The sequence below is a fragment of the Helianthus annuus genome, chromosome 1 (genome assembly GCF_002127325.2).
Source record: "Helianthus annuus cultivar XRQ/B chromosome 1, HanXRQr2.0-SUNRISE, whole genome shotgun sequence".
Taxonomy (NCBI): domain Eukaryota; kingdom Viridiplantae; phylum Streptophyta; class Magnoliopsida; order Asterales; family Asteraceae; genus Helianthus; species Helianthus annuus.
Genome location: NC_035433.2, coordinates 71,804,812 through 71,817,205, shown reverse-complemented (window position 1 = coordinate 71,817,205; position 12,394 = coordinate 71,804,812). Strand labels below are relative to the sequence as shown.

The 12,394-nt window shown below is 37.1% G+C and overlaps 2 protein-coding genes across 2 annotated transcripts; both read left to right on the top strand.

The window, feature by feature from the left end:
* The first annotated feature begins 1,193 nt into the window (after window positions 1-1,193).
* On the top strand, window positions 1,194-3,338 carry LOC110936967 (BTB/POZ domain-containing protein At5g03250). The gene is made up of 4 exons (XM_022179376.2): window positions 1,194-1,276; window positions 1,362-1,431; window positions 1,522-2,694; window positions 2,927-3,338. Exons 1-4 carry the CDS (start codon window positions 1,218-1,220, stop codon window positions 3,311-3,313), a joined length of 1,689 nt encoding a protein of 562 aa, XP_022035068.1. The 5' UTR covers window positions 1,194-1,217; the 3' UTR covers window positions 3,314-3,338.
* Window positions 3,339-11,782: 8,444 nt separating this feature from the next.
* Window positions 11,783-12,394, top strand: LOC110907980 (uncharacterized mitochondrial protein AtMg00810-like). Its single transcript, XM_022152911.1, has 2 exons — window positions 11,783-12,079; window positions 12,131-12,394. The coding sequence occupies exons 1-2, from the start codon at window positions 11,783-11,785 to the stop codon at window positions 12,392-12,394; spliced, it is 561 nt and encodes a 186-aa protein (XP_022008603.1).

Below are 12,394 nucleotides of genomic sequence, written 5' to 3'. Positions count from 1 at the left end.
TTACCCCATGCCATTTTTTCACATGCGATATTCAATTTTCCACATGCGATTCTACACACCCCATGCTATTTTTCACATTACCCCATGCTAGCCATTTTTTCACATGCGATATTCAATCTTCCATAAGCGATTCTACACACCCCATGCCATTTTTCACATTACCCCATGCCATTTTTTCACATGCGATATTCAAATCTTCCACATGCGATTTTGTCCATCTACACACCCCATGCCATTTTTCACATTACCCCATGCTAACCATTTTTTCACATGCGATATGTATTGAATTCGCACCAGATCTGCACCTGATCGAACGGCTGGGATGATCGCGTACGTATCGTACGATAAGCGCATTTGTATTTTACTCTTTACCTATATATATATATATATATATATATATATATATATATATGTTAGTTAATATACAATTTGTCTTAACGTACGGTGCGTACGCGATGAAAAACATACGGATTTTAACGTACAAACTTGGAAACTTCACAAACTCAGAAGGTTCACCATGTGAACTCACAAATTTGGAAGGTTTCCAATATGCGGATTTGTGGTTTTTGAGGTTTATAACGTGCGGAATTCTCATTGCGTACGCTCGTATGTTAAGGTCAATTGTACAGTACACCTTCTCTCTCTCTCTCTATATATATATATATATTATATAATAATATTATTTTATTACAAAATATAACAGAAACTTTGGAACTCAGGATACAAATCACAAACTGCTTCGGAGCACAAACGACTGGATCAAACAGAGCTATCAAAAATTGATTTGATAATAAACCCTAATCATCCAATTGCAATTCACACAGGTATACATATACATCTCTCTCTATCTCTATCTATCCACATGCATGTAGTAAACAACAATAATATTCTCAAACGTGAAATTACGAACAAAAAACCTCAGATCATCGATCAAATCAAATCAACAACTGCCTTTTGTGTATTTTTCACAATTCTGTTTGTATACTCTTGTCGTTTAGTGAAGAAAACACTTGTAGATTGTTATGATTTATGAACATGAAAGTAGGAATTATACATCAATTCATTTTTACCTAACTTGGAACGTTTCCTTTTATTTCCCGTCTTTGGAACCTTATTAATACTGTATAGTTTACATGAAGATTGTTACCAGAAAAATCATACAATAATCCTTCATGTATATTTCTTCGAGTTCAGACGAATAACATCGACATTTATACATGGCTTGTTTGAAGCTGGGTACAAAACCTGATGCCTTTCGTCTTGACGACCATACCTGGTACGAAATTCCTGTTTACAGACGCATGCGTGTAGTCAAAACCACTACACATAGTCTAACATTCACTGGTGTTCCTTTTGATCAGGCAATGTATAGGCGGTCTTCCAAGCGATGTCACAATCGAGATTGGAGGAACGTCATTTAATCTCCACAAGGTGCGTAATTGTCTAGTTTATTTAACTCCACAATATATGTTTCATATTGTGAAGTGATCTCATTATACATACATACATACATACATACAGTTTCCTTTGATTTCAAGAAGTGGGCTATTGTCAAAGCTAATAGGTGACAGCCCGAATGAAGATGGACCGATTTGCGCTATACATCTTAATGACATACCTGGTGGAGCTAAAGTATTCGAGCTTATAGCCAAATTCTGTTATGATGTAAAGTTAGAGGTCACATCCCACAACGTTATCAGCCTTCGGTGTGCTGCAGAGTACCTCCAAATGACGGATGATTATGGAGACGAAAACCTAATTACACAAACCGAGATCTTTCTTAACGAAGCGTTTACCACATGGTCAGACACCATGAATGCTCTCGAAAGCTGCGAGGAAGTTTATTCAGATGCAGAGGAACTTGATCTTATCTCAAGGTGCATAGATTCTTTAGCGGTGAAAGCCTGCGCGGGTCCTAGTGCGTACATCATGCATAATACGAGTGCCGCATCAGCAGCTAAACCACAATCTTTAACTGACAACTGGTGGTATAAAGATGTATCGTTTCTTAATCTACATTTATACAAACGCGTAATTCAAGCAATGGAAGCAAACGGGATGAGACCTGAGATAATATCCGGGTCAATCGTGGGCTATGCAAAGAAATACATACCATTAATGAACCGACAATCGAGTTTTAACGATGCAAGCCATTCTAAACCGGTCTACACACCATCAGAAGCTGATCAAAGGGCACTTCTGGAAGAAATCGTCGGGTTACTTCCAAACCGGAAAAAGATTGTGGGCACTAAGTTTCTCATAAGGCTGCTTCGATCCGCCATGGTGTTACACGTGAGCCCATCATGTAAGGAAAATCTTGAGAGACGCGTTGGAGCCCAGTTAGACTCGGCCCACGTAGATGATGTGTTGATACCCAACCAAGGTTTTAATTCGATAGATACGTTGTATGATGTCGATTGTTTTCAAAGAATGCTTGATTATTTCATGTCTATGGAGTCTTCTAGTATCCATAATTCTCCCTGTATCGTCGAAGAAGGGCCGTTCGAGGAGGATGTACCCCAATCTTTGACGTCTGTAACTTCAGTCGCCAATCTGGTTGATTTGTTTCTTGCTGATGTGGCTGCTGATGTTAACTTAAAGTTAAGTAAATTTCAATCTGTTGCTGCTGGTGTTCCCGACTATGCTCGCCCTCAATCCGATGGCATTTATCGTGCGATTGATATCTTTTTAAAGGTAAACTAGTCCAAACTTTTGATAATAATCATCGTCATCATCATCCTCAGCAAATCCCTCCAATAGCAAAGCTAAGGTAGGGTCTGAGGAGGGTAAGATGTAGACAGCCTTACCTCTACCCCATAGGAATAGAGAGGTTGTTTTCAGTGGGACCCCCAGCTCGATAGTAGTTTTGATAATAATGATAATAATAATAATACTAATAATACTAATAATGACAATGATATTGCAGGCACATCCATGGCTTGCAGACTGTGAGCGGGAGCAAATATGCAGATTAATGAATATTCAGAAGCTATCGTTGGATGCGAGCACACATGCGGCTCAAAACGAGAGGCTTCCGCTTAGGGTCATTGTTCAGGTGCTTTTCTTTGAACAGCTGAGGCTGCGTACATCGATTGCTGGGTGGTTTTTCGTGTCGGAAAATGAAGATCAAATGAGCAACAAAAATGAGGGTGAGGTGGTTCGTGCACAGGCGCCGCGGAGAATGAGTGAGATGCGGGAGCGGGTTCTTGAGCTTGAAAGGGAGTGTGAGAAGATGAAGTTCGAGATTCGGGAAGTGAAGACCAAAAAGAGTTGGATCTTTTTCTGCAAGCGGAGGAGGCATCGGCGTTATTAGTTTCAGTTTCGTCATTTTTGATAATTTGTTTTGCTCTTGTTTTTTTTTTTGTTCATTTATACGATAACTAACTTTTGTTGAATTGTTTTTGCACTAACAAGATCTTTCTAAAGGAGTCGATTTCTAATGGAGGTTGTTTTGAGGGGGCTGTTTGTGTGGACCAAAAAATGGTGTCAACCAACGTCTAAATACAACCTCTCATTCTGATTCTCTGGACTTTCCACCGCGTCTCTCTCTCTATCTCTTCTCTGTGTCTATCCGATGGAGGTGATGTCCGTGCGATTTGGAAAAAGTACAACTGATGATGGAACTTTCACCCAAAATCGACGATGTGTCGTATACTATCTATTTTCGTCTAATTATGAACATGAATTGATGGCAGCATCTTTGGAGTTCATATTCTAAAGCCTAGAGATTTATGAAATGGCTATTTATATAAGTATTTCTTAAAATAAGATAAGTATTTGAACCAAAGTGATGAAATTGAAGCATGATTGTTGTGAATTTATGGAGTCACCATTCAGCTTTTGCTTTTTTCATTTTTTAATTATTCCAAGATTGATGCATGATCCTTTTTCAGATTTCAAAGCTGGGTTTGTTAAAAGGTAGGTTGCCATCTTAGTGAAGACTGTAACATGCTGTATATGATATCTATGCGACTGCTAGGCACATAAGTTGGCACCGCGAAGCTTACCATGCATCTTCCTTGGTTATTGCACCCAATATAAAGGTTTTAAATACCTTCAACTAACCATCTCTCGTATCTTTATTACGAGACATGCTCATTTTGACGAAACCACCTTACGATTAAAGGGGGACCGTTCACCATCCAATTTGTCTAGTCTCTCATGGCATACATATTCGGACACGGGACACCAGCCCCCATATTTCAGAACAATCCAGCAAAAATCCTAATCCAACACAATCACATAACACCCCTTGCCCTAAATGCCTTGATCTGCTCTTCACCACTCCCCCAGCACCTTCCCACACCCCAAACACTGCTGACCCTCCATCAACTCTTCCATCAAGCCCAAACCAGGCCACTTGCCCCCATACCCCAGCCCCACACCCGAACCACCCAACATACCTTGTCCCCTCCCTGCAGTCCCTCATCCACTGACCCAGTTGTTGGATCAGTTCTATTTAGACATAATGGAAAACATGAAAACATACATTTGATTGCATCAGCTCTGGCCAGCAGAGAATCCAGATGTAGATGCAGCAATAGTGTTTGACATAGTTGTCAGTTTGGTCTGGTTCCTCCTTAGGGTGCTGACTGATGATGGTGGCTAAGAAAACCGAAAAGGGTATCGGCCGTAGGAGAGGGAGGTCGAACATTATGATGTTATGGCTAATAGGGTGTCTGATTGTGTAACTGAGTAACCCTTAACCTCCATATAATTCTCCTTATATAAGCACCCAGGAGGAAACCCTAATTAGTTAATAAGGGTAATTGGGCTCATCAACAATTACCAACTAATTATTTAATAGGTTCTAATATATTTTGATCTCTATCATGTAAATGATTATAATGGCTATAGATTAAATATTAATACGTAATATATTTAATCTTACATTCTCCCACTTAGCCGAGTAATCATTTACTATGAGTATTAGATAAGCCTGATCAGGAGTTAACACTCATTTTAGCCTTAAACAAGTACTATAGCAGAAAAATACAGTCGTTGAATCATTATGCGACTCAGGACCCCCATTAATCATACTATAGCCTTAATTTAAGACCTAATCGTCATGATCAAAATACGCGTAAGCCCTTTGTTTGATTTGTGACTATATTTGTCTATATGTCATTATGCTAGCTTGACATATTCTTAGAGACATACAAAATCAAACTGATGAGGAAAATTAACTAATACTTAGTCATTCATAGTACGATATGCAATTGCGCACGACTATTAATTAATACCCGTCTATGAGCTCTCTTAATAAGACTTATGGGTAATAGCTCTTCAGTTATAGGATCCTTAAGCATATCATGAATGTATTCGATACAAAACTTAGTTTCCTCAATTCGTTCATAAACGAATAATTAATTGCGTATCGAAACTTAATGCAGCACCTCTTGAACTGTTACTGTTCAAGGAGTTATGGTAGCTGACTTTATCACACTAATTCTTCAAAACATTAATTATATGGAGTATATAACTTATGAGTCCACTGATAAATTTCCAACAATATTAGTGACTATATTATGTCGTTATAACTTAGGTTGTTAATATCAGTGCATTATGACTCCTCCATGAAATATGTTTTGTCTGCTGACATAAAGATATACCCGAAATTACATTCTATAATCTTTGAATATCACAAAGTTAGAGTAATAAACCGGTTTTAATTCTCACTTCTTCTTTAAAGTATAATCTCTCGTTTCTTTTAAAGATATTCTAATACTCCATTAGATGCTTCACATTAATCTAGACATATCTAGTGTGTTGCAATGTGAGTAATATCTAAACGAGTATAGACTTAAACTCACATAAGGCTTCCAATTAATGAAGCATAAGGAAAACAATCTCATTTATCCTATTATCCTCTTAAAGAAGAGCAGTATTGTTTGTTACATATGTAAGGACCCATTTAACGTTAAACTTATGGAACAGAACTAATGTCCCATTGGGTCTATCTCGGTATGTTATGATATCAATCACGTAAGAGATATCTCAGAGAACTATTATATCAAAGTTTGTGTTAACAATGCTTTGACTTATGTAACATATACTTGTCAAAAGAATATCATCCATATAGGCAAGTTTATCTTAGTTGCTCCCACTTATTTTGAGGTAGGTTTATTAATCCACTTGATTCTTGATGAAAATAATTACGTTAGCTTTTCATCACATTATGATGTTTGCATTAACCCATACATGGATATTATTGGCTTACAAATAAAGTGTTCTTTAACCTTCAGTTTGAAACTTTAGGTTGTTATCTAATGAACATGTAAGTGTGTCAGCCATTTGTTAGGGAAAATCGTTTTAATGCTCATGTAATGTAGCTTAAAACTATTATAAGCTACTAGAACAGTGATGATCCTCAAAGAAATCTTTTGTTAGATATGTAATAAAGATTCTTTAATAATTTATCTCTTCCTGAGTATAACCTTTTACAATCAATCATGCTTCTTAGTGTCTTAACGCTTATATCAGGATTTGGTTTAGTTATGAACACTCTTAGGTAATTCAATCAAATCCCAAACGTTACACAAACACATAAAATCAGTTTTACTAGAAAACTGTTTTATTCCATTCAGATGATTGATTTACGCTAATGGCTTGATTTTAAGAGATAGGATCATTAAACATTTCCAAAATCCATTTCAACTTCATTAGGGAGGTTATGTAATCATCAAAGTTAGTAGGCTTTTAAACCTAGATGACCTCCTGAGTTGATTATTGGGTTCATTAGAAGTTTCAGTTTTATGGATTAGCTCTTGGTTAGGTTGCTATCGTTTTCATTCTAAGTTTGTAAGGGTTGGTGCAGTATGGTGTACAAGATGTGTAATCGGAGTTAAATTCGGAGTGAAATTTAATGACACTCTTCCCCCCGCCTCTTGTATTCCTTGCAAATCATGATAAGGACTTTGACTGCTCCCACCGAGCTTAGAAATCTTTAGGAACTCAGCATGCGTAGGGTCAATGTGTAACGACCAACAAATTCTAATAGAGAAAACAAATTAATGACGTTAGTCGTTGTAGTTTCTCTTGTTGAGGATTATGTTATTTTAGGTAAGAAATCTAAGTGCGCCCACAATTAGGCAACAATGAAACTTTTGTAAGAGTAGCATTAGATTTAAGGAGATAAGGTTTGATAGAACAGTGTCGTGATGGAGCGATGTCTTGTACAAGAGGTGTAAATTTAAAATTTTCACTCCCCCACCTCTTGCAACTATTGCAAGTTATTATTAAGACACTTAATGCTCCCACTGATCTTAATATCTCTAGAATGCTACAAGAGAAGTTTCAATGAGCTACGTGACGTGGGAACCTATCACATATACGTTAGACTTTATTTGATTTCTTTAATGTCCAGATATCATAAGAAACTTTAGGGACATATTTAATAGAAATCTGATTAACTACATATATGAATAGAGTTCTTCTAAGACCGTGGGCCATATGCGACAAAATTTGGATACAAGTTGATAGTCTTTCAAATGATAAATGAATTATGTCTGAATATTCCATTTGGAATAAGTTCCACGAATGTCGATGAATAACTTATGATGGACCCATGCTTATTCCTTAAGCCAAGTCATATTTTAGGGCTTTAACGTCATGATTTAAAATCACTTAAAATGAGATTAGATGAAAAAAAAATCATCCTCATTAACCATGTTATGATTTCTCATGAATTTTGGTTCTAATGGATGAAATTTATAAGTCTCATTTTCCTTTTGTCAAATTCTCATTTGCATGATGACAAAAGTTGTGAAAAGTAAGATATCATCTAGTTTCATCTTAGTAATGTTTCTATCCAGATATTTAGAACAAATAAAATGAGAGTTTACGGTAAATGTGACTTTATGTTGACTATGCAAACCTCACAATCTTCATATCTTTGCTTAATTATGATACTATATTCTGATTAATCAGAATATATAAGGTATCGAAAAGCGTTGTTTGAAGACTGCTTATTATGGCTCTTATAGCCTTAACAATTAATTTTGTCACTAACTCTCATGTTAGTTATTTGTCGAATTCTGGTAAGGAAACGTATGGAACTAGAGTCAACTAATCATGTGTTAATTGGAATATTAAAATTATCAGACTTAAATATCATTAGTAAGTTACTATCTAATTAATTTATCCAACTGTTCTTTAGAATAATGGATAGTCTCGTTGCTTATGCCTAGTCTAATGATATAATTATGCAGTGAGATTTTCCCTTGAAGAACCTTAACGTTGGGATTAGCACTTGTAATTTGTCTATGGACCTTAGAACAATCCTCTCTTAAGGTTTTAGTGGTTGTAAGGTGAATAACATCTTATTTTCCAGTTTCAAACATTTATTTCTTTGTACATATGTTGCTTATCAACACACTCATTATACTTTGGTACTTTTGAGTGTTATAGCTGATTTATAATGCATCAAATTGTACAAATGAAAACTTAGTATGTAATGTACTGGAAAATGTACTTATTTCCATGCGTAAGCCCTTAACTTTATGGGTCATGGTATTGTGCATTATAATATATTCACATATACCACTTAACCTTATAATTTATAATTTTAAATGAAGACATGCACCTTAGGAGTTCTAGTGATTATTCCACAATTATAGATTAGTCTTAGGAAAAACTTAATCTGGAATAACTTTAGTGATAGCAATTATGTTAGAGAGTTCTTGATTATCATAAGAGACATCATGTTCGATTTATCCTAATCATCATGCTCTACTTTTCTTCTGTAGTGCCTTATCAGAAGAGAGCAATAGGGTTATCGTGTCTTAAGAGATAATCAAGGATTTAATTTAAGAGCTAATTCTTATAGAAACTTTAAATAAAGCAAAAAGAATTAGAGTGGATGAGATATAGATTTATAGAAGAAAATTATAGTGAGTAAAAATTATGGGTACTAAGAATAAGGCAGACAAAATGATCACAAAAATTAATTGAGGATCATTAATATAAGGATCATTATGTGAAGAGGTTGTGATATGTCTATTACTAACATCAAAATAATAGACTACTTAAAGTTCTACTTAAACGAAGACAAAACAGCTTTGGCCAGAAGTGTAATCATTTTAAGCATATGTGCAAAGTGGTTGTAACAAATCAGCTTTGGCCAGAAATTGAGACAATCGCTTTAGTTATGCACTTGTTAAGTATGCCATCTATGAAGGAATTAAATCAGCTTTGGCCAGATATTAAAACATTCATGCTTATGATGCACACTTAACATAGCTTTCGTAATACTTGAACGATAAGTAGATGTATCAAGTCAGCTTTGGCCAGAAATGATATATCAAAAACTCATTCAAGTTAAGCCATTTTGGTTTTGTAAAACATTAATTTGATCCTCATTAATTAACTAAGTAATTACAAAAACCAATCATTTAATAGCAAACCACCCGTTAGCGCAGATCGAACTCCGCGGTGAGTTCGCTGGGGGGTGCAGGGGGACAGCGTGCCCCCGCACGGGGTTCGGGGCGGAGCCCCGAGCTAAATCTTAGTTCACATTAAACAACCTAAAATAATGAGGTTTCGAGTCAGGTTTCGACTGAGTTATGAGATCTCGAGTCAGTTATGAGGTCTCGAGTCGCAACCTTGTTGTCACGAGTCGGAACCATGGTCTCGACTACTATATCTTATGAGATCTCGAGTCATGATGAGGTCTCGAGTCGCAACCACGGTCTCGAGTCGCAACCTTATGGTCTCGAGTTATGACGTTATGGTCTCGAGTCACAACCTTATGGTCTCGAGTTATGACGTTATGGTCTCGAGTCGAGACCTTTGTCTCGAGTTGTAGACCTTTGAGCCCTTATGATTTCGAGTCGAGACCTTATGGTCTCGAGTCGAGATCTGTTGGTCTCGAGTCGTAATCTGATGATCTCGAAGCTTCCTGTTAACAGCTGTGAATGTGAAAGCATAACTGAAAATTCGAATTCTAAGGGATTATGAGATATTATTTCCTGTTTTAAGATGATCTAATTTTATCAGCATATTTCGAAAATTATAACTGTTTATCTAATAACAGTTTTCGAATAAACTTAAAAAATAAAATTGGATCAAACATGGAAAAAACACTCATTAATCCTAAAACATTCCAAAACATAATAGAATTTTCGAATTTTCCTAAGAACATGATGAACCCTAAAAAACATAAAACATAAATTCTGGAACCCGAAACCTGAATTTTAATAGTTTTTCTAAACAGATTTCGGTCAAAACATAACCCAGTTGAAATCGAGTGAACATATAATTAATCCTTTTTCCCGAAAACAGAGATCTCGAGTCGATCTTCATGACTCGAAACCGGCTGTCACCGTTTTAAAGTTACAAAAAATCCGTTTTCCAAGTTTCAATCCCAGAATTATGGATACGAAAACAGAACTGACTAATCAACATATGCTCTGATACCACATGTTGGATCAGTTCTATTTAGACATAATGGAAAACATGAAAACATACCTTTGATTGCATCAGCCCTGGCCAGCAGAGAATCCAGATGTAGATGCAGCAATAGTGTTTGACATAGTTGTCAGTTTGGTCTGGTTCCTCCTTAGGGTGCTGACTGATGATGGTGGCTAAGAAAACCGAAAAGGGTATCGGCCGTAGGAGAGGGAGGTCGAACATTATGATGTTATGGCTAATAGGGTGTCTGATTGTGTAACCCCTTAACCTCTATATAATTCTCCTTATATAAGCACCCAGGAGGAAACCCTAATTAGTTAATAAGGGTAATTGGGCCCATCAACAATTACCAACTAATTATTTAATAGGTTCTAATATATTTTGATCTCTATCATGTAAATGATTATAATGGCTATAGATTAAATATTAATACGTAATATATTTAATCTTACACCAGTATCCTCGGCCCACTTAGACAGTACCACGTAAGCCCAAGCCAACCCACTTGCCTCGCCTCTTCCTCTCAACTCAGCAGGCCAACCACCACACCCCATTAACCCTTCGGCCCAAACCCAATCTGCTCAACGAACCCAATCCCAAAACCCCAAACCCAAAATGTCATTCCACCACCTTCCAATGTCCATTCGATGGTCACTCGTGCTAAAGCGGGTATTTTAAAACCCAAACATCAGGCTAACCTCTCCCATATTCAATCTCATTCGCTCTACCTAGCCTAGTTCTCCAATACTAAACCCAAAGGGTTCAAATCTACCATAAAACACCCTCACTGGCTTGATGCTATGAACAAAGAACCATTAGCACTTGAAAATAATAGAACATGGACTCTTGTCTCGCGTACACAAGATCAAAATGTTGTTGGGTCCAAATGGTTATATCGCACCAAATACCGATCCGATGGCATCATTGATAGATATAAAGCTCGCCTTGTAGGCTCAGGGGTTCAGTCAAATGCCTGGCTTGGACTACTCTGATACCTTTAGCCCGGTTGTGAAAACTTTAACCATTAATGTGGTCTTTTCCTTGGTTGGAATATATAACTGGAAACTTCACCAACTCAATGTGAACAATGCCTTTTTACATGGCCATATCTCTGAGAGGGTGTTCATGGAACAACCACCTGGTTCACTAACCCTCATTTTCCAGATCATGTGTGTCTTTTAAACAAAGCTCTCTATGGACTTAAAAAGGCACCTCGCGCTTGGTTTCATAGACTAAGCTCGTTTTACTAAATAATGGTGTTGTATGCAGCAGGGCAAACCCATCACTGTTCATCTTCAAACGTGACTCTCACGTTTTATATCTTCTAGTTTATGTGGATGATTTAATCTTAACAAGGAATGATGAAAGTATCATGGCTAGCTTCATCACTCACCACAACAACGAATTTGCCATCAAAGACTTGGGCGACCTCAACTACTTTCTTGGTTTTGAAGTCACTCGCACCACTAATGGTCTTTTCTTATGTCAGTCCAAGTATGCAGACGACATTCTTGCTCGTGTTGATCTTCTTGATGCTAAACCAGTGCACACTCCTCTCACTGCTAATGAATCTTTTACTTTAACAGGGGATCATTATCATGATCCTACCACCTACAGGTCATTAGCACTTCAATATCTCACAATTACTAGACCAGACGTCTCTTATGATGTAAATCAAGTCAGATAGTTCTTATAGGCTCATGTTGTCTTGCACTTTCAGCATGTCAAGCGTATTCTTTGCTATATTAAAAGAACATGCGCATACGGCCTCACCCTTACCAAACTTGTCTGCACTACCATTCTTGGTTTTTCTGATGTGGACTGGGCTCGCTGCATTGACACTCGTCGTTCCACATACGGTTACTCAATATTCTGGGGTGGTAATCTTGTTTCTTGGAGTCCCAAGAAGCAACCTAATGTTGCTCGCGCAAGCTGTGAATCTGAGTATCGTGCAATGGCTAACACCGCTGCTGAAATCATCTAG